General features: G+C 47.1%; 1 protein-coding gene across 5 annotated transcripts in view; it reads left to right on the forward strand.

Annotated features, from left to right (window-relative positions):
- The window catches only part of LOC6592886 (PHD finger protein rhinoceros), a 68186-nt gene extending 45221 nt beyond the window's left edge, over positions 1–22965 (forward strand). The window contains exons 1-3 of one of the 5 annotated variants that reach the window (XR_003408442.1): positions 11541–11565; positions 13306–15199; positions 19817–19880. Coding sequence is in view for 1 of the 5 variants with exons in the window: in XM_026985735.1 (XP_026841536.1) it covers positions 19817–19926 (110 nt within the window). In the remaining 4 variants the exon portion in view is untranslated. Of the gene's footprint in view, positions 1–11540; positions 11566–11854; positions 15200–19816 lie in introns of those variants that run through there. The other 4 variants (XR_003408441.1, XR_003408440.1, XR_003408439.1 and 1 more) reach the window with 4 other exon arrangements.

A 22965-nucleotide genomic window follows, 5' to 3' on the forward strand; every position in this document is an offset into this window, starting at 1 on the left:
GCAGTGGCAGCATAATGTAGCACATATGAACATATGAGTACCCTGAAGCATGGAGTTGGAAATCGTATCAAGCATTAACGGGTGGAAGAGCGGGGCCAAAGCCACGCCAAGTGCGACGGCAAATACAAATGAAAAGCAACTCTCGAAGCTGTCAATGTGTCACCAGAAACAGAAACAAAAGCAACAGAAGCCAGAGGCAGAGTCTGAGGCTGAGGCCAAGGCAGCAACAACCAAAAAGAGGGTGGAATTTCGGCTTCCGAAGATTAGGTACACTTGATTCTATGGCAGCCTAAAGAAGAATAAGAGTTGTATGGACTAGTTTTACGAAAAAAAAAACCTCCAATAGAAGTAGCGAAAATATTGACAGAATAAGTCACAGAACACCCTTTTGCAAAGTCGTTATACCCTACGCTAGGGTAAGAGAGCAGAGTAAGCAAAAAATCAGGTGTCAGAAGCTGCAGCAGAATCGAGGGCAGAGAGAGAGAGAGAGAGGTTCGTAGGTAGAGAGCCAGCGACATGTCTTTAATTTATACTTGCACTCAGACAGATAGAGTGAGAGAGAGAGAGAGCAGCAGCAGAGCAGCGGCAGAACAGTAGCAAAAAGAGAGCAGCCAGCAGAGGTTCAGTAAGAGCTACATCGAGCAGCTTCAATATCAATAACCATAACGGTAAATGAAACAGAGAGGGAGAAAAAATGTGAAATATGCCAAGCAACGGAATTGATGCAAATGGAAAATGTCAACTATTTGCGTGTGCAGCATAACGGGAACGAACATGAGCAGCGTCGCTGGAAAAGAAAGAGAAATATAATGGAGCGAAAAGGGAAAGAGGGCGGGACCAGGGGAGATGGAGATACATGTGCGGTCGCATGTTTATTTATTCATTACAAGTAATTTCCCATGCTCCCCCAGCTGCCTCTCTCGCTCCCCCTAACACTTCGCTCTCTTCCTACTCCATTCCTTCTCTGCTGTCCTAGACTCAGGGAATAATATAATATTTTTACAAATTTATATTCATGCCATTTGGCAATGTGAATTTTTAAAACAAACTTTCACACAAACACGCACACACACAATGTAGCGGCAACAGAAAAGGAGAGGGGGACTGTATAATGTAGCCCGGGTAATTACGCAAAGAGCATAAACTATTTTCAGTGTAGCCAGGTGCAGCGCAGAGTAGCAGAGCATCAGAGCAACAGAAGCTTCAGCTCTGGAGCTGGAAATAAAAGATAAACTCTTAAGATGCTTTTCGCAAATGGCTTAGTAACCAGTACGAACAAGGAAGTAAATTCAACATTTCAGACATTTTTAATTTAATTTCCTCTGGGGTTGGAAATTAAATAGTATTTGCAGAGTAGCTGTTAGCTTCCAAATCTTTCAATACTAACTGTATTCTGAATTTAGCACATAACTAAGTTTAGTAGTTGTTACCCCTTTCAATCATGCTTTTCCATCTTCCACCGGTAGAATGACAGCCATTGCACAACATCAAAAGCCTCTTAATCTAATTGGTTTTGTAGCTGTAAGAAGCCTTCAATCGTAGAACACTTGTAGCTCCAACTTCCAGAAGGGAACATCCAGAGCCCAGCATGAATGCAGCATTAATCTCTACTGGCTCAGAGGGGCCCAAGGTTGCTGAGATATGCATGTCCGCAAATTGTCGTCATTCAAACGCAATCAAGATTGCAGTACTCTGCCCATTGGCAGTTTATTCATAGATGCACCAATTCTCCCTCCGCCCCCTTGATCCTGCAAACATGACTCTTATCAACGGGGCATCAGTGACTGTAGCTCACCTGCTACTCGTATCAATTGCTATGCAAGTCTTCATTGGAAGGCCAGGGAGTTTTTCAATGCTGTTTTTCCGTAGAATGGAGCCGCACTACATTCCATCTCCGGCCATCTCTGCATAAATTGCAAGTGATATGCATGGTTACGCATACGCTTTGTGCGACCACGCGTGGCAAGATTGCAGGCCATTCTGTGGAGTGGACGGTGCGAGCAGTTGCAGCGGGGCTGGCTTGCGTATGAGTATCCCACAAATTCAAATGAAAAAAAACAAGCTATACATATTTTGACAATCCCTGATATTGGCATTGACGTCAACAAAACGGAATATGTGGGCTGGCCTGGGATCTCTCAGGCAAATAATTCCCAATGCAATTGACAATTTTCGTTGCCCACGTCAATTAATAATGGCACTCTGTGAAAATGCTCATTTGCATTCGGCAAACAGAATTTTCTTTGTGTTGCATTTATGTTATTATATCGAAATGTTCTCGGGCCACACATAGAAACGGAATAATTAATTTTCTTGACCTTATCGGTTATCCCTTTTGAAGGAGACTTTGTGGGAATGTGATGGGTTTCGCAGAGGGCCAGGCAGTTTAGCTTGGAAAACCATCATCATCGTCATCATCATCAAATAAGTTGACCGCCTGCGGTCAATCCCCGGGCTCAAGCTCTCTCACAAATTGAATGTAAACAGCTCCTGTGCGTGATATGGATCCCATGGCCTCTGCCCCAGAGCCCGCACAAACACAAACACATCCACGTCTCGAGGTATACATGAATTTTAAAATTTTCAAATTTTCAACCTGCAGCAGCAGCTGAAATCGACTTTGGCACTAACACACTTCCTCCATACAGCCCCAGCCGCAGCCGCAGCCCCAGACTCGGACTCCATTTCAGACAGCTATCATCTAGACTCCTCTGCGGTCATTGTGGCAGGCCCATTAATATGCTGCCACATACCGAAGAGGCACGTCACACACAGATGGACAACTGTGCTAATTTCGTAATCAAATGTAATTTGAGCACAAATTACATTTCCAACTCGACGCTGAGATTGGATGGCGATGGCGATGGCGATGGCGATGTCGGTGTTGTGGGGCAGTGCCGAGTAGAGCCGAGAGAAGGATTACAATTGTATTACCAATTCTAATTTGTTTCCCCCTCAACTGTTGCCAATTACCATGTAGATGAGTGACGAGTTATGAGTGACGTTTGGCGCATCCTCAGAGGACCAATTGAGATGCCTGCATGAGGCACCCATTCGGAGGAGTCGTTGAACCCGGAGTGCATTGCCTCCCTCCAGCTTCGAGTCGCACGCTCTGAGAATATTCCAAGACCCCTTTGAATGCCATTCGGTAATTGTACATTCATTCGGCTCTAGCAAAATTATTAAACAAATTTACTTTATTCAGTCGAGTGAAACACAAAATACCATAAAAGGAATTATTCGGATTTTCATTGAAATGAAATTGAAAATAATACCATATTTCACTTTATGCCAGCTCTGATTTCTCGGAAAATAGTTGATTTTTTGCCGGATCTCTCCACACGAGTAAAATCCTGGCGTTGTCAAAGTAACGGCACATACGCACTGGACATTGGGCCAGATACTCGCACACACAGATACATTTGCTGTTTGCTTGAGCTGCGCTAATCCTTCGTTGAGGAAAATACCAGGAAAGAAACCAAACTCTATGCTTGGAGTGTAATCAGCTTACACAAACAGCACTAGGAAAATGGCAAAAGAATTAGAATTTCTATCAAAAATGTACAAGCATATGCGTACGTATAACGTATACGTAACATGCCCTGTGGTGGGGGTAAATCAATGAAATTCATTCCGCTCCCTTGCAAATTCCATATAAAGTGGTTATGCATATCCCATCTATATGGCTGGGTTTTTCATTCTGTTAGAGGCTTAAACCTTGTCACAAAATCCTTCTAAACCAATAAACCGTTTCCTAATCCACTCCAAATGTTCGTATCAGTATCAGTACTACTAATAAGTATCTCACCGTCGTAACACACCCCCTACTGGGGCTTGCTTTTAGTCCTAGAGGGGATCCCCATAAGATTTATGCGATTTGCGTGCGGTGCTATTTCTATGCAGCTGCCGCTGATAAACTGCAAGCAGTCCACGCGGCATGGTTGGAGAATGGTTCCGGTGGTAAGATGAAGGGGAGGAGGAGGGGGTCAGGTGAGATGTGATAGCAACAAATGAACATGCCCCATATGATGGAGCACTTGAATGGCACTGACGACACTTGAAATTGTTTTGCGTGCTGGATCCAGCAGAAGACATTCGTCAAAAAACAGGTGGGCGGGGCAGCAGAGAGAGAGATACGACAGAGAGAACAACTTCTGAGGACATTCATCACGTCATTCGTGTCAAGCATCAGTGTCAGCGTTTAGAATGTGCTTACTTCAAGTACGGGGATATGTATCGCACATCCTTACAAGTGGCCCTGCAAAGTGCTTTTCATGTTGTGAATATCCTTCTTGTTCTGCTGCTTATGGCCTTGCCGTGCCAGAATAAGATTAATTAGCCAAGGAGCTGTTTGGAGAGGGTAGGGCAAGGCAGGACAGGGCACCGCTGCAGCGTCTGCCAGCGGGAAAAGGCATTGGCAGCAACAAAGGCCAGAGCAAACACCTGAGATTTCTGCTTCCGCTGGGGGAAATGTTACTCTGTTTCCAACGCAGCCTTGTCCGTCCGCTGCTGTTTGCCTTTGTTTCTGCTTCTGCCATTTCCTGTTACCTTGCCAATATCCGTTCCGTTCCGGGAAACGGCAACCTCTTGTTTACCTGCCCCTGGCCTAATTTATTTATGTTTGTCAAATTATCCCACATAAACGAATCAATAAGGTTCCACAAAACTCAGGTCACGTCCTTCTTCGGTGTCGTTTTTGGCTTCCAATTTTCCAATTTCCACTGCAGCAGCAGGTGCTGCTGCTTCTGCTACTGCGACTGAGTTATTGCGAAAAATTGTGCAGCAAAGGGGCGTGGCACGTGCTGATTACGAGCCGCTAGCCTGCCTTGCCTGCCTGCCACATTTTTTTGCAATACTCTCTCGCCCTCCTATTTGTCTCTGCTTTTGGCAGCATAAATCAATTAATTTCCCCTGTCAGGTTACATTGTAAGCACAAACAACGAAAAACTTTTTACATGATGCTAAAAGAACGCCACAAATCGAACCCAGACGCAAGACGCACACACATATATAGATTTATATTTATATTCACAATATATGTACATATAATGTGGTGGGGCTCTGGCAGCCATTTGTTTGCGGCTCTTATTTACGTCGTGTCATTTAATGAAGTCTCCACGCACTGTGGCACGACTTTCAATGTGTTCCAGTTGGATCCATGGGGATTTTCTGCTCATGGAAATCTCTTGTTGGACTCTATTTATAAAAACAACATCGGAGAGTGCTACTTTATTTATACTTTCCGCCGAGAGCATGAGTAAAAGTCTTTGCGAAAGCTGACAAAAACTTTTCAAATCCTTTCTGGCAGGAAAAATTAATTTTGGAACATTTTCCACCCTGCCCTGTATTTTTTCTCACCTCTTGGCCCGCATGAAATATTCATGGCCTACTTTTTGGGGCTGCCAGAAAATGGCTCTCCTCTTCTTGTGTGCCCCGGCGCGTGCTGCAGGCCAGAGAAACAATTACACAACAAATAGGAAAACATATTAAACAACAATTTACGGAGCAGAGTCCTCGCATAGTCTTGCCACTACGGCAGGCTACTTTATGAATCACCACCCATAAGTTGAGACAACAAAAGCAAAGCGTATGCGAGTCCATAAACAAGAATATAGCTGGTATCCTTGCAGGAGGAAGGCTAACGAAGAGGACCTACCAACCCTCTGGGCCCGGCCAGAACCATGTGTTTGTCTTCCTTCCGTTTGCGTTGCTGTTCTTGTTTCGGTGTACGTCTCCGTTTCGGTTTTTGTTTGGCCAACACAGTCTTCATGTACGAGAATCTTGGGTAAATTAAACTTTATGCCGTGGCCCTTCATTACAGATCGGTTCGTGAGGTGCCCAAAAGCGATAAGTGAAATGGAATGATGGTGAATCTTCTCTAGGATCTGTTGCTGTTTCTGTTTCTGTTTCTGTGGTTTATGGGTCCTCAAAAATCTGTAGAAGAGTACGTACACAGGGTAAAGTTTTTGGATGAAATTTTTAGTTCATTTCTGGAGCCACTTACATGCTTGCTGGTCAACGATTTATCAGGCATGGCTTAGTCGTCTGAGGGAAGAGTGCGCTCCAGGGTTCTTTGATTGGGTGGGAGATGTGGGCCGGCAGCCAAGTGCGGCGACAGAATGTGTATAAATTGTGTCAAAAGTGTAGCAAAGCATTCAAGAATTTGTTGAATTGTGTTTTGTGAAAGTTTTACTCTGCAGTTATTTAATTGAATTTGCCACCGATGGCGCTGTGGCTGTGGCTGTTTCTCTGGCTCTGGCTGCCACAACTGACCCGGGACCCGGCCACTATCCACCCATTCAACCCCCAACCTCCATCCTCCACCTATTCCCCCGGAAAAGTTCATGTTTTCTGTGTGTGTTCGTAATTCCTCGTTTAGATTTCCGTCTCTGAAGCCTGATGGCCGATGTGCGGTGAAGGATGGATGAGGGCGGCCAGAGTTGTTGCCTGCACTCGCCAGTATTTTCGAAAGTTTTTACGATTGTTTATTAAAGAACTAAGCGCTCTTAATAAGCTTATGTACAGGGCGTGGCCCAAACTAAGACTTGAAGCAGTGGCAGCAGAAGAATCAGTAAAATGCTTGCCATCCAAAAAACAATTCAAATTAAATTGAAAGTCCAAAACGCTCAGCGGCCATTCCCTGCGACTTTAGCTTCTGCATTTTTGCCACTGACAGCAGCCCCAAGGAAACGCCTGCAACAATAAAGAAAAGAACAAAAAAAAAATGAGGAGAAAGCTGAGAGAAAGAGAGAGCCGGGACCGGACTCCCCTCTGGAGCCAGACACAGGGACACTGTGATTGTGGAATTTGTTTTAAAATAATATTGCATGACTGCAGGCACTGCTTGCAGCAGTAGGCGGCAGTGGCAGTAGTAGCAGCAGGGGGGGGCATGGAAAAGCTTAAAGAATGGGGAAAACTTTGGCTAGTCGCACGAGGAAAGACACTGCCATAAAGTGTTTACGGGTCACGTTAATGGATATATAAAGAAGTATAATGAAGAGCTTTACCAACAAAAGCTAGCTTGCAAGAGAGGCTCCATAAAGAGAGAAAGTTGAGAAGAAGCAAATTGATTATAAACAATCGAACAGCCAAACGTCTCCCCACAGCCAGAAGCTGAGATTAGATGGATGAAAGAGATGTTTATAAACACCCCAAGGAGACACAAATTCATTAATATGAATGAACAACAGAAAAAGAAGTGGTCGTTCAGCCATTACCTCAAACACTTGTTATTAGATTAAGTGACTTGTCAAATAGTTTTCTCCTGCTCCACACACAAAACAGACAGAGCAGTGAATGAAATTTGGGTTTAATCACCACACTTGTGTGATTCTCTGTCCCAATCACTTAGTTAATTGTTCTCGAATGCAATGCACTGCACTTGAGTATCTCGAGAGCCCCAAAGTTTGTTTAGCCGTAGAAAATCACTTAAAACGGATTTTCCTCATTGGGTGTATAAACAGTTTCAGTTTCAGTTTCCGTTTCAGTTTTCCCCATCGTGTAGAATGCAATTAAAATGGAAAATGGATTAAGCTTAGAATGCGCCTGCCCGGGGACCCGAATCCAGGTATTCGAATCACTTCACTCGGAATCGCAACCTTCGAATTTGAGTGAAGATACCCGGCTGCAGGATAAAGTATAATCAGCAAAAGGAAACCATTATGTGCGTGAGAGAGAGAGAGAGACGGGGGAAATTTAATTGTGCGAGTGGATCAAGCGATGGTGAGGGGGAGGGGGAAGGGGAAGAGACGACGTAGGGGTGTGTGAGCTGGAGCCACGGGAGTTCGCTGCTCCGGCAGCCCCGTCGAGGACATCGCTTTGATGAGTGCAAGCAAACAGGAGGATGCATTTCCTTGCATAATTTTCGGCATTTAATCGGATTACTGCAGGACTCGACAGCAGCAGCAGAGGAAACGTTGAGTTGTCCTTGTGCAAATACATTTATGGCCAGGCCCAAAAGAATTCCGTGTAACCGCGCCCGATTTAATACGATTAAGTGTCATCTGTTGTCGTCGGTTGTCAGCACGTGTTCCTCCGAGTGTTTTGAGCCTCTGCTTAACCAGAAACCAGAGAATTTAATTGCTCACCCTTAACCGAAGTTGTGTTCGTTTTACCACTCCCAAAGCCGTTTCCGCTTACGCTAGCCCACAGCCCACAGCCCACATCCCACTCCCAATTCCATTTGGTCTTTCATTCCCGATTCCCTTGGTTACAGCCACCATCCAGCAGTATCCGGCAGATCCTGACCAAGTGCGTGGGCGTGCGTTTAATGCCACTTTGATTTTCACACTATATCTAGCACCCATCCAGCCACTCACACTGGCCCTCTCGCCCTTAATCGTTTTTCCACCGCCACTTGGGGAGCAGACTGGGGGCGGACTTAATTACGCACGTATGGCTGTTTAAATTGGGTTTACTGGCGGTGTGTAAATGTTAGTTTTATGTTAATTAACTATTGTTTATGTCAATTAAGCGAGGCGTTCCGCGGGCCCTGTTGTGTGCGGTTGGCTGGGGTTGAGGGGCGTAGCTAAATGAGATACAAATTGTGTTAACTTGGGCAAAGAAATGGGAAATTAATATACCGCAAGGTGGCGAGAGACAGCTTAATAGGGTGCTACATTTGAGAACCACTAACAGCAAATAGAGAAGGATCAGATGCATATATGTATTTGCTACAGGACCTGTTTGGGGGGTTACATATCACAGTAGAGCTTTTGACCCTAACACGATACCGAAAAAAATCTCCTTTTCTAAACGGTGTCTAGGATTTGCAGAGAATTCGTCTCAAAACTTAAACTGCTCCGAAATGTGACAAGTCGAGACACAGGATCCAGCCAGAGAAGGCCATGAACAAAGCAGTCACCCTCGACTCCAGCAGGCTTATGTTCGCTCCTTGCCACACTTTCTCCTTGCCACTGCCTCCCTTTGGAAGGCAAACCAGTCACAGAGGTTGCCATTGACAATGGTATATGGTTACAAATAGACGGTACACATCAGATAGCAGGTGCTCCGGTTGCACACTGAGGAAAACGTCTTCTTTTGGGACATGTATTCCCAAGACTAAAGCATTCTTAAAGGAGAGTTAACCATGTCAACAATTGAACTGTTGTGTGCACTTTTCATCCGATTTCTTCGCCATTTTGGGGGTCTAGTCTTGTTTTTCACAGTGCACATAGATTTGTGTACATATTTCTCCGCATAGGCGCTGCCGCCCTGCCCCAACCCGCCCCAACCACAATTCATTTCGCTTAAGCTCCGTTAAACATATTTAAAGTACGTGATGTTAAGTGTCTCCTGGGCATTTGGACTCCAGGCCCCAGGCTGAGCAGTCCTTGCGCGGGGGTCTTTACCTTCTTGCATAAGCAAATTTTAATATGTTTAACTCGTTTTTGTTGGGGAAGAGGGTGCCAGGAGCATGGGGAGTGGTAAGTTTCGAGGGATCGGCAGAAACTTCTGGCGTTAATTTTTAACAAGCTTCGTTTGGGCATCATTTGAGAGCCGAGAGCTTGCCAACGTACATAAATGTCATCCGTGGAGCGCTCATCCATCAATGAGCTTTGAAAAATTAACACTGCGAGTGGCACTGCCAAAGGACTTTCGATCCACGACAGAAGGAAGGCAGGCGGAGAGGATGAAAGGATGGATGGATGGGAGTGAGGAGGCTTGTGGCCTGTCGATTTAAATTATGCAAAACGTTTCGTACGATTCCCCGGCTCTGGTGCCGAGGCTCGGTCTGGGCCTGGGCCTGCCAAAAGGTATGCCTGAATGATGAATTATATTGGCCAACGAGTTAACGCAGTTGGTAAAAAGTAGGAGAGGGAGTGAGGAGTGGGATGGGAGCTGCGGGTTGGGAATTGTGGTTTGTGCAAACGATTCTGGCATTTCCATAGATTAAATTTGATTAGAGTCCGCTACGTGATCAACTTATGGCCAGTCGGCCATCGTAAAAGGGTTGTAAAGTCATGACACAGTGGAACCACAACTAAATGGATTACCGTTTTAATAATTTATAGCAAAATTTAGTGGAGAGAAATTAACATTTTGTGGGCAATGCACAGGGGGACTCGATTTCGGTGATTTAGGTGATTATTATTGAAAGTTCTTATGGGAAACTAATGATTGGATCGTGACAGCGAGCACGTGATCCGCCCTCAGAGCGCAAACAGTGTGCTGTAACAGAGAGCAGCTGTTAAAGCAGAGCTGTAACCGGGAGTAGTAACAGACTGTTAACCTGAGGTGTTAGCACCGATTTGGCTCTGTTACAGAGAACAACTAAAGCGTCAATCACCAGCGAACACGCGATCCGCTCTCAGTGCGCAAACAGTGCGCTGTAACAGAGAGCAGCTGTTAAAGGAGAGAGGTAACCGGGAGCAGTAACAGGTTGTTAACCTGAGGTGTTAGCACCGATTTGGCTCTGTTACAGAGAACAACACAACTAAAGCGTCAATCACCAGCGAGCACTAACAGAGAGCAGCTGTTAAAGGAGAGAGGTAACAGGGAGAAGTAACAGGTTGTTAACCTGTAAACTGTAAACAACAACTAAAGCGTCGAGCTTATTTGTAACGGGGCAACAGATTACTCATGAACAACACTTCTTCACCGACTGATTTTTAGCCCTTCAGACACTTATAATTGACAGCAAACTAAGTTTTATTGTTCTCCAATTAGATAAGATAAGATAATTGACTCGACTCAATTAGCAGCTGCTTTGGCGCATTCTTTTACTCTATTCCACTAATACTCTTGTCCCCCACCCATTTGGTTTGCTTTCCCTCTGTTTTCTGCTACTCTCTGCCCCCCACACACACTCTTGCTGGCTTTCATTCATTCACCTACGATTCTACGATTCTGCACAAGGCACACACACCTTTACACTCGTACACCCCATAATGCATCAGTCACCATCGCCAACCACCGCCCTGCAACCACCCAAACCCTCACACCCCACACCCCACCCGCCGTCCAGCTTGCTAATACTTTTTTACGTATTTCTCTCTTTACTTCTAGTTGTGCTTTTGTATTTGCCAATTTTAATGAGTGTAGAAAGCAAATTCAAAAACTTAAGAAACAGAAAACAAAAACAATAAAATACAAAAAAACTTTAGCAAGAATAACACCAACAACATCAACAACAACACATCATAAAGAATTTTTTACAACAACAACAAAAAAGATTGTTTCAAAAACTCATTTCAACAATAACTACAAAAAGCACGAATACACAATGTGACAATAAAATAGGAAGAGATAGAGAGAAAGAGAGAGAGAGTGAGAAAAGAGAGAGCGCACAAAGAGGAATCCAATTGCACGAACTAGAATGACAAAAATTAACTGAAAAATCATCATCAACAACAACAACAACAACCGCAAGAACACCAGCAACAGTGATAGAGAAACGCACAAGCCAAAAAAGAAAACACCGAAATAAAATGCAAATAATACCAAAATTAATACAAAATTAATACCGACAAATTACCAGCTGCAGCAGCATTTTTCGCTTGTCCTGTCCCTTTGCTTGCCGAATGCCTTTGCACTACCACACTCTCGGTGTTCCCGTCGTAGTGTGTGAGTGTGTGTCTCTCTCTGTGTGTACCTCCCACCCACAACACCACCTCCACCGCCACTACCACCACCCCGCTAGCCACATATGTATGTGTCCCGCATCCGCCCCACGCCAAACCCTCGATCGGTGTACGTTTATGTGCGTGTGTGTGTGTGTAGCACCCAAGTAGTTACCACCTAGAGAAATAGAGCACGCACCCCACAAACACCAACAAATCCACCAATCAGCACCACCTTCATAAACCACCGTTAAGAAGCAGCAGCAAACAACCAGAAGAAAAGCAAAAGCAAGAGAAACCACCAGCACCAGCACCAGCACCAGCACCACCACAGATTGTGGCAGCCTGAAGGCAGGTCAGTGTCGTCGTGTCGGGGGCACGACAGTAGAACCAAACCCGACCCGACCCGACCCGCAACCAAATCAAACCGAACCGAACCGAACCGCTCCAAACCGAATAGAACCATCCACAACCAGTCCTGGTCTTCCTTCCGATCTGCTCCTCCGATATCTGATCCTCTGATACCACCAAACCACATACCAGCACCACAATTGCACATTACTACCATAGATACCCCAGGCAGTACTACTACCGCATGGAGCGCGGCGGCACCAGCGGTGGTCAGCAGCATCAGCAGTCGTCGCAACATCAGCAACAGCAGCAGCAGCAATCGCACCACCAATCGCACCACCAGCGCCACCAGCATGTGGTGGCCGTGCACAGCTATGACCCCTATCTGACGGCGGGAGGGGCGGACGAGGAGCATACCTCGGGCACCTCGTCTTTTGACAATCCCGCCACCAAAAAGAAACCACCCAAGCTAAAGCCAATCCATCGATCCCTCTCCATGGCCATCGACAACTACGCCCCCGCCACGTCCTCCGTCTCGATGGGAGATCTCGGTCTGGACATGGATCTCGATCTTGAGCTCGACATGGAGCATGGCATCCTCATCAGTGAGCAGCCGCTGATCCATCGCTCCGCCTCGCCGCTACCCCTTTCCAGGTCGGCAGTCGCCCTCCATCCTCCGCAGACCCTTGCCCTCCCAGCACAACAGCAACATCTACCCCATCCAGCCCCCGGTATCCAGCGCGCTGGCAGTGGTGCCCTTTCCCCAGCTCTCTCTGCCCGCCAACAACACCACCACCACCTCCTCCAACAACAACAACAGCTACACCATCAGCAACAACAACAACAACAACAAAAACTACACCACCAGCAACAACAACAACAACAACAACAGATGCATCTGCACACTTTTCAGCATTTGGCCGCACAGGCCGCTGCTGCGAGGCATACGCAGTCGCAATCGCAATCGCAATCGCACCACCAGCAATCGCACCGCCAACACCCCCATTCGCATCCGCATTCGCATCCGCATCCGCTTCCGTCGAGCTCACCCACCTCCCACGCGGTGAGCCCGGTGCTCGGCCAGGGCCAGCAGCAGCACCAGCACCAGCAGCAGCACCGCCAGCAGCCGGACATTTATCTGGTCAGCAGCAGCAGCCTGGGCGATGGAGCGGGCTTGGGTGTGGGTGTGGGTATGGGTATCGGTATGGGCATGGGCATGGGCCGCTCGACGTTGGGAGGGAGCACATCCCCCATTCAGTTCATCGATGTGGACGATGTGCCCAACCCGACGGTCGTCGCCGCCCAACGCCCGACGATGCACACCCACCCGCTAAAGAAGAACATGTTCCGGCGCTCCGACACTATTGACGTGCATCCGTCTACCAATTTTCAGATGAAGAAAACGCATTCCTTCCACGCCCAGCAGGATCCCGCCGCCCTGGACCAGATACAGTTGGCCGTGGCCTCCGGATCGGCCGCATCCAGTCGACGCACCAGCTCGGTGCGCGGCAACTTCCTGATGCCCGGTCCGCCAGGAGGTGCCAGCGGTGGCAAGGAAATCTCGCGTTCCCCGTCGCCCAGTAGGCGGGGCTGCCGCTCGCATCGCTCTTTTAACGATCCGGGCCGCAGACCCAGCACGAAACCCGAGTCCGTGGTGGAGTCCCAGATCCGACATCCCTCGCTGAACGACGACCTCATGGAGCCCATGGACGGACGGAATCTCTTCCCCCCCACGAACCTATCGCTGGAGAACGAGCTCTTCGTGGAGTCGCGCTCGCGCAGCAACAGCCACACCAAAATGGAGGAGCTGGGTCTCGCCCAGCTGACTGCCGCCGCCGTGGCCGTGCAGAGGCTGCGCAAGGCCTCTGGCTCCTTCGAGGGGGCTGTCGACGGCGGCCTGAGCAGCCACACCGCCACCCATCCGCCCGCCACCTCGAGCAGCGTCAAGCAGAAACGTGAGCCGCACCCCCACTCCCGCCAGCAGAGCACCCACAGCCTTGAGCTGGACGGCAGGCCCTCGACATCCGCAGCGGCGGCGGCGGCCGCAGCGGCAGCAGCAGCGGGCGGAGGCCATCCCCTGCAGCTCCACAGCGCTGCGGCCGCGGCCAGTGCGGCGTACCACTTCAAGAGAGGGGCACAGCACGGACGCTCGCTCTACCTCTCCCCCAGCAACCTGGAGGAGCTGACCGTGCACCGGCCGGGTGTCCTGGCGGCAGCGGCCGCCTTCCAGGGCACCAACGCCAGCGCGAGCGTGAAGCAGGCCAAGGCTCTGCACAGCGCCAGCATGCGGCTGAGAAGCTATCGTGAGACGTTGAGCGCGTCGAAGAAGTCGAAGAGCTTCATCGGCGACGCGGGAGTAATGCAGGGAGCCCAGGCGGACGACGACTTTGAGCTGAGCTCACCCCACCGACGGAACAGTCGTCCGCTGTCGACGGCAGTTCCCAGTTCGAGCGTGAACCTGGACGAAATCAAGCGCAGTCCCCGTCCCATCTCCATCTCTGCGTCGGCGGCGGCGGCCGCCTTCATCGACGAGAAGCGACCGAGCTTCGAGCGGAAGTCCTCGCTGAGCTTCGACCAACACGAGCTGGCGGACGCAGCCTTCGCCGCCCAGGTGCTGCGACCCTTTCACCACAAGCTGGCAGCCGGGCGGAAAGGCTCCGTGGGCGGGGGCTCGCACAAGCTGAAGAAGAAGTCGCTGAGCGACGAGACCGACGAGGACGAGGAGGCGGATCGCAAGCGCAAGCGCATCGTCTGCATCGTCCTGGCCACCGTGCTCCTGTGCCTTGTATGCGCCAGCGTGTTCGTCGTCGTCGTCACGCTCACCTCCGGCTCGGGCCAGTCCGGAAAGAAGGCGCACTCCTTCAGCAGAGACACCCCGGTCCACTACACCGGCATGCGGCCCTCATGAACTCCAACGCCCACGAGGATGCTGTCGAGAGTAACCGTCGTCGTCGCCCCCCCAAACAGTTGTTGTCCCCACCCTCTGATGAGATTAGACTCGATTTCGTTTGCAATTTGGCTTTCACTTCCGCTTCGATTCCGTGCTTTCAACGTTCTTCCTCCTCGTCGTCGTCCCCCCACTTGGTTCCTGTTGGCAAATTGGGTTTCCTCTGTGCCGTACCCCGGGTCCGGCTCCAGCACCGGCTATCGCCATGGCTCGCACACTGATTCCCCTCAGCCGGATTGCCTAATTGACGTTGGGCCACTGCCCACAGTAGGAGGAGGAGGAGTAGGAGCACCAGCAGCAGCAGCAAGAGCAGGACAAAGCAGCAACAATCGATTTGCCTGTAAGTAGGCAATGCCTTTTGTGTAAGGATCTCTAACCCCCCGATGACAGGGCCACCCGGACACGGTTGTGTTATGCTGTGCGTTCTTGAGTAACTTTTGTTTATTTAAAATATCTGTGATAAATATTTAAGCTTTGAAAGAAAACTAAAAACTAAAATCGTCGGTTGTGTGCCGTGGGGGAATTGAAAGACTTATGCTTTTAAAAATATATTTGTACGTGTTTCTCCGAGTGCATTGTCATCCCCCCCTAGAATCAGCAACAACTTCATGCAAATCATTGAACGAGGTCAGGACCCAGCTTTTGTCCATTGTCATCTATGCAACACACTCACAAACATCCCCTAACACGCACACACACACCCACAGTTACCACAGAAGACAGTGTGACGAAGCATCATGGCCATATGTTCTTATAGACCATAAAGTTGTGCAAATACAAATATGCCAGCATGCCACCATGCCACCATGCCATTACCCCCGCAAAACACAAGGAATTCTCAAATATTGAGCTGGCAAAAGCTCAGCAAAATCCCCGAGCATTACATAACTGACTAACTGGCTAACTGGCTCCTCTCCCAGCCTGACTGCCACACACGGACAGCACGCCACACAGGGCCTTAGCCTGGGCCCAGACACGCACACAGGCATACAAAATGATACTGTACTTACTTTGCCTTGACTTTAATGACTCTGGCTGCAGCAGAAGCCGCAGAAGGAGCCCGGCAGCAGCAACAGCAGCAGCAACAGCAGACAAAGCCAAACTAATCAGCACGTGTATGTGCGTGTGTGCGTCTGCCGTGTGGCACAAACAACGGTAAACCGTCTCCGAGGGGGAGTAAGTGGGTGAATGCGTGTGCGAGTGGCCGAGAGACAGGCCTTGCCGAGGAGGAGGACCTTTCCCTTCGTCATCCTGCTCACTTTTTATGCTCTCGCTTAATAGTTTTGTTTGTGGTATGCGTACCGCCAACCCCACGTGTGTATCTGTGTGTGGGTGTGTGTGTGTGGGGGGGTTTGCAGCATCATTACGGTACGGTACAGTTGGTTTCCTTTTTTTATTATTACACTGGCTTACACTGGTGTCGGTCGTCGGTCGTCGGTGCAGAGGAATATTCCAACTCGTCTCGTACACAGCCTTAATTTTGCGTTGACGACATGGAAACTAGGTTACTTTTCCATGAGTGAATGGCTGAAAGTGGGACTGGGACTGGGACTGGGACTGGGAGTAGGAGTGGAAGTGGGGATGGGAGAGTGAGAGTGAGAGTGAGAGCGTGTAGAATGTGCAACAAAAAAAGTAAAAACTAACAACAATTGTTTATTATGAAAAGCAAAAGGCGAAAACCATCCATGCCAATGACAGTGCCCGCGCTCAGTTGGCTTCAATGGCCTTGCCTTGCCAACTGGCAGCTGCCGCCCCCTGTTGCCACCCACCCCCCTAGTGCCGCATGACGGACCAGTGGCAACAAGCATTTGCAGCACATACCAAAACAGGCAAGATATTGACAGTTCCATGTGGGCACACCACAAAAAAGTCATGGTGCAACCTTTATATGAGGAGAAAAGAGAGAGGGAGTCCCAGTTCTATGTAGCCTCATTGAAGAGTAATCTAGTCGCCATTCTGCATCTCAGATTTTCCTCCTTCCACTGCGATTTATTCTCAGTTAATCAATCGTTGAAGCAGATTACAATTTTCAAGAGCAAGATATAATACATTTTTCTCTTTTCTCCTTTCTCCGCAATAGCAATTAAAAACGATTGTTTTCCATTCCGAATTGAAAGTCCACCTGTTCTATTATTTCCATTCCATGGCTTTGCATTTTCCATGCCATGTTTCTCCAGTGGGTAAAATGGTTCAAATGAAAGCCCATGGGGGAGAGTGGAAGCCAGAAAAGTGCATCAATAAATTCAATTTAAAGGCACAATAGTAGAAGGCAGCAATTCCCAGTCCCAGGCAACTAATTAGTCCTCGCCCTTCATCCGCCAGGCCCAGGTGTAGAGGCAGTGGGTGGGGGTGGGGGGCAGCAGTTGTGGGGCAGCAACAGGCTAGAAGAAGCAGCGCCAACAAAAGCAACTGTCGAGATAGTTAGGCTGGGGAACACAACGGGCGAGGGAGTAAGGACATTGGAGCAGAGAGCTTTTGCTTTCAACACCACATTTATAATTAAACAACATGAAAGACAAAGAGCCACAGAATGATTGAGCGAGACTGAGGCAAACCCCAAGAATAGAAGGAAAAGGGCGACCGAGGAGACAGGGGAGGGTGTGGCAGAAAGTTGGTCGGCAGCATTTATGAGCGCCCCATAATGGCTGTTAACAATTTAACTTGTTTACCTGTGGGAAAGTTATATGTTAATTGGTCTCTCACAGTGCTTCCCCTTCGGCCTCCCCCTTCCCGCCTCCTACACACCAGCACGTGCGCACCGACACGCGACCGGGTAGGCCGTGCTGCCCCCAAACGGACACGCACAGGGCTGAGCAAATGTCCTTAGAGGAACGCAGAATGTGGCTCGACTAGGAGTCACTCTGTAGAAGAAGCCACATGGCAGATATGATAAAAGCGGGCCGTAGTCGTTTATCACACATAACCATTCAACGATAGGTTGTAAAAATAGTTGGTAGTTCTATGGGTAATACCTACAGATTCGAGTTTGAAGACCACGCTGAAGATATCCGTCAGTTAATGATGCTTTAATCTAATTCTAACGACAGCATGGAGCGCCTTTTTAATGATGATCATGAATATGAATACAAAATGGGGACATTATGTCCAGTTAGTCTCTGGTCATGCCTCTGCAGCCGGTGGGGAAGCCAAGCCGAAAGAAAGACGAGGCAAGGGCATTGTGCTGAGTAGCTCATACTTGCCCCAACAGCAGCAGCAACAAAGCAGCCGCAAACAGCACTTGGCCAAGTGAATAATGGCAGGCATCATCACCTGGGCCACCAGGCCCCCATTCTGCCCCTAACCGTACCCCTACCCCTACCCATGCCCCTGCATCTACAGCCCCTGCAACCTGCCTTCCTGGGCATTAACACGTTGCGATTACGCCTCATAGCCTATGCAAAGGCACAAGCACGGGACCGAGAACGGACCAGGGGATTCATGCCTGGACAGAGTTTAGCCATGGTCCTCGTCCCCCACCCTCTCTCCCTCTCGCTCTCTCTATGTGTACTCTATGTGTACGTATGTATGAGTGTGCGGCCTTTGCTCCACTTACACATATTAGTTTGATGACGACAGCGGCAGCCATGTGTGATGCGGCTGCATCCAGACTGCAGTTGCAGCACTTTAAAGTCGCCTTCCGCTCCCCCCTCCCCACTCCACACTCCCCACTCACCATGTGGCTGCCACTGAGGGTGTTGCTGTTTCCGTTGCTGCTGCTGCTGAAGCTTAAAATGTTATTACTAATTTTTGCAATTAAATGAAAGCGTAAATGTTGAAATTACTCAAATGTTTCCACTGTCCTTGCCTCTGTGTGTGTATGCGTGTGTGTGTGTGGGTATGTTTGCGCTTGTGTTTGTGTTGGCTGGTTTGGTGGCCTTTTAGGGCAAGTATTTTTTAATTAAATTTCTGGTGCGAGCTCATTTTGCAGAATGCCGGCAACAAAGTGCAGTGGAAGGCAGGCAAAAAATTAGCAATTCTACAAGGCGAGGGGAGGGACTCCATGGAAAGGGGAAGTGGAGTGGCCGCCGAGACTAAGCAAATCAATCAAATTACAATTGCGAATGTATACTATATATTGTAGGCCCCCCACCCCAGGGTGTGGGGTGGGGAGCACGCTATCAAACTCCTGGATGAACTGAAGCAACAACTGTGACCTGTCTGTAAATGTACAGATACGAGTGTATCTGTGTGCGTTTGTATCCGTGTGCTTGTGATTGATTGGCAAACAAATTTTGACACTTTACACAACACCAACAAGGAAATACTCGTACAGGACTCATCCCCATTCCCGTTTTCCATCGCCCATCTCCCATCTCCCAATTCCCATCTACCAATTTGTTCAGCGTTAATTAAAACTGCTGTAAAATGCACAAAAGCGTTGAGCAAACAACAACCGCGACGACAATCCGAAGGGGGGAGGGGTGCCCAACACAAGGCAGGGGCAGGAGCACGTGACAGTGTGTCCACAACGAGGGCAGGGGTGGGGGGGGAAGACACATGCTCGAACAATACGTACATATATCGTGTCATATCCGAGCGCGATAACCAAAAACAAACGAAATACAAAAAGTGGAAACGGACACGGGAACGGAAACGGAAACGGAAACGGCTGCCGTAACCGTAACCATATCCATAACCGAAACACCGGGAAATGCAACACGAACACACACAGAAATAATGTTGGACTGTGCTTAAAGTAAATAGTCTGGATTGATGAAAGTTATATTCAAGAATTCATCAACAGGCATTTACTTCAACTGCAGTTTAAACGATATGCAACTGGATAACAACGAGCGTGCAGTGAATCTTCGACTAGTATCTACAGATGTCGCATCTGTAGCTTGTTCCATTAGAGTTAGACTTAAGAATTGAGTAGTTTTGTTTTTGTGGCATGCAGAGCCCATTATTTACCCTTCCACTGATACTATCCACTCTATCTTCCTCTCGCCTTCGACAGTCCGTCAGGAGAACGAGCGGAACATTCGGGAGAACATGGAGCGCACGCGGATGATGAAGAACCGAACGGAGCTGATGCTGCAGCGGCAACAGTTGATGCACGTTCCATAACAACCGAGCAGGAGCAACAGCAGCAGGAGCAGGCCACAATAAGCAGGCGGAGGGAAGGAAGTGACACCCGCCGAGTGGGGCAGATGCCACCGGATGAGATACCACAACAAGATGGCTGTGTGTCAGAAGCGGCAACAAGAGTTGTGGCAGTCAAACAGGGGAAGTACTCTTTCCTTCCTTCCTCCAGATACCCTGATATCTTCCCCCACCCCCCTACACACAAATGTTATGCGCACAAAGGTAAAATAATAAAACAAAAACAAAAAAAAAAAACAAATCAAAGGAATGGAGGAGCAGCACTCCGAAGTGCTCGAGAAAAACAAAATGAAGGCAGAAACCCCCCCAAGGAGAAATCACTTGTTTTGTATCTAAATGAGAGGTGAGAGGAGAGAGGAGAGAGCAGCATCCGGTTAGATGCCCACCATTGTTAGACGATCAGAGGAGTCGCGAATTGAACTAAAGTAAACGTTAAACATTAAACACTAAACACTAAACACTAAAGATTAAACATTAAACATTACACATTAAAGTAAAACCAAAAGTGATCCAGTCTAGTGCTAAGTAAGAGTCAATAGTCAAAAAACGTTGTTAGTAGAGTTGCTGCAATGGCATTGTATGTACAATATAGTAAATGTTCAGGTACAGTCCGATCTGGTTTGCCCACGAAAGATTAGTTTGTTCGATTTGCTTTACCGATGATTTTCTTTTGATGTATTCCCAGAACGCACCGGAAAGGACTGTCTTGTTTGTATCGTAATTGTTGTGCTTGGGGCTTGATCCCTCGATGAGGTTGAGGAGCGACGCCACCACTTCCCTTAACAAGAAAATTGAGCCAAGGTTTCGATTGTTCAGTTCGGATTAACAAAATGGTTTCAATTTTTTGTTTGCTCAAGTTTTCCCATTTGGTTTTTCCTCCTCGAACGGGTGGCGTCGATAGGAAAGTAAAGCTGGTCAATAAACCTATAGTTATGTGTATTTAAAACTATGTTGTTAACTGAAACAAGTACTCCCAAGTAAATGTTAAAGAAAGAAGAACACGACACGAATCGAAACGAAACGAAAAGTTTTTGTATTTATAAGAAGAACAGGAAGAGGAACTAGGAAAAGGCAAATGCAAAGGCAAAGGAAAAATACAGTACGAGTATTCCAGAGATACATTTCGAATAAACACAATTTGCATAATGATAACAATAATTCTAATACAATGCATAGCTGGAAAATCCCAAGGGAGCGGAACATTCAATAGTTTCATTCGCATTTGGAGCGAAGAATCGGGGAGAATAATTATTGTTGTATAGCATAACTAAATAACTAAATAGCTAACTAAATAGCAGACGAGTAAATAAATGTTAGTAAATTAGCGGATCGATGTGAAACGGTTACTTAAGTGCAAAACGAGCTTGTTGTCGAATTAATTTTAAATGGCATTACATTAAGTGAAACTAAGCTAAAAGGTTAAATGTTTTTTTAGGTGTTCAATGTTGAAATTAATTTGTGGCCCAAGGGGCAGACTCTCCAATTCGCATTGCCCCTGTCAGGTATACATACATACATACAATATATGTACATACGAGTATATAGTAGTAGGTACTATATATTTTCATATTTCCTATGCTAACTGAGTTGCAGGTTTGACGAAAAATTTAGCTTGAAGCAAATTTCTATCGGTTTCAGCTTTGGACGGCTTGCAAGACCCCCTAGACCACCCCCCTACCCCCCGTCTACCAGTTCCCTTTGAGTGTTGCGCCAGGCGGCAAACATTTTCCAAAGGTTTTGTGTCCGAATCTGTTTCGGGCAGTCAATTAATTGGATCTAAACAGATGAAGAAAACGCAGACGGTCCGCGGGGCTTACCATATGTACATACACATACATATGCATATACGAGTAGATACACACACACACGGACACACACATTGGTGTTTCAGGGGGGAGAGGTGTTCAGCTAAGGAAATGAAAAGCTTTAAATTAGCTAAATACAATTTCAGAAATAAACATTGAAAACGCATTAAACCGGTGTTGAGAGCATTACCAGTGCGATAGACACAAAAAACAACACACACACACACACAGACACACCGACCCAAGCACAGATACAGAGATAAACAGATTTATAAGATTTGCATTTTGATCAAGGAATCAATTTCACATTTTACCAGACATCAAATAATGACAAGACACAACACACAAACACACACACACAGACACATAAGAGAAAAAGTACGATACTTAGTAATGGCATTTAGGGGGATTCAGTCAGGGAAATGGGAAATGGAAAATGGTAAATGGCAAATGGCAAATGGCAGCTGGTTGTACGAGTATGTATTTACTAGGTTTGCAAAACTAATTTAAACCGTGTGCTAAAGCAAACGCATGATGCATGATGCATGATCCATGATTCAGGATTCATGAAGCGAAGAGTCGCCAGAAAGGAAACCAAACAGTTAATAGCTAAAATAAATTGTCTGTAATTATGCGTAGAGCTATGTAAGTGTGTAAATTGTAAGCTGAATTATTATACAACAATAAATAAAACTAACTACAGCCGAGGCGAATCCAGTGAGGGGTACTCGTACTGGTACTCGTACATTCTGGAAATACTCATAACAAACGCAAACAGAATATTAAGTATTACAACAATCAAAATTGTTTCCCGCAAAATCAAACTTTTTAGCCTTTGAACGAGAGACTTTGGTGCCCAAATCCATTTTGAGCAATTATTTACAATGAAAATACGAACACAAAGAAAACACACACTCACACACACACCCACACGCAAACACACACATACTCAAATGTAAATAGGAAAGCGGAAACGGATGGGGAAAAAAACAATAAATGAATACACCGCATAAATAAACATTAAATTAATTAACAACTGAAATAAACAAAAAAAAAACCGAAAAGAAACACAACACATACGCGAAAAAAACTGATAAAACTTCCAACTTGACGCAAAGGAATCAACTTTAACTGTTAATTGTTGCTCAAAATAAACATAAAAGTGAAAATAAATGAAAAGTAAAGCAAATACAATGCA

This window comes from Drosophila persimilis, unplaced genomic scaffold, assembly GCF_003286085.1.
Source record: "Drosophila persimilis strain 14011-0111.01,24,50 unplaced genomic scaffold, DperRS2 tig00000002-arrow-pilon, whole genome shotgun sequence".
NCBI lineage: Eukaryota > Metazoa > Arthropoda > Insecta > Diptera > Drosophilidae > Drosophila > Drosophila persimilis.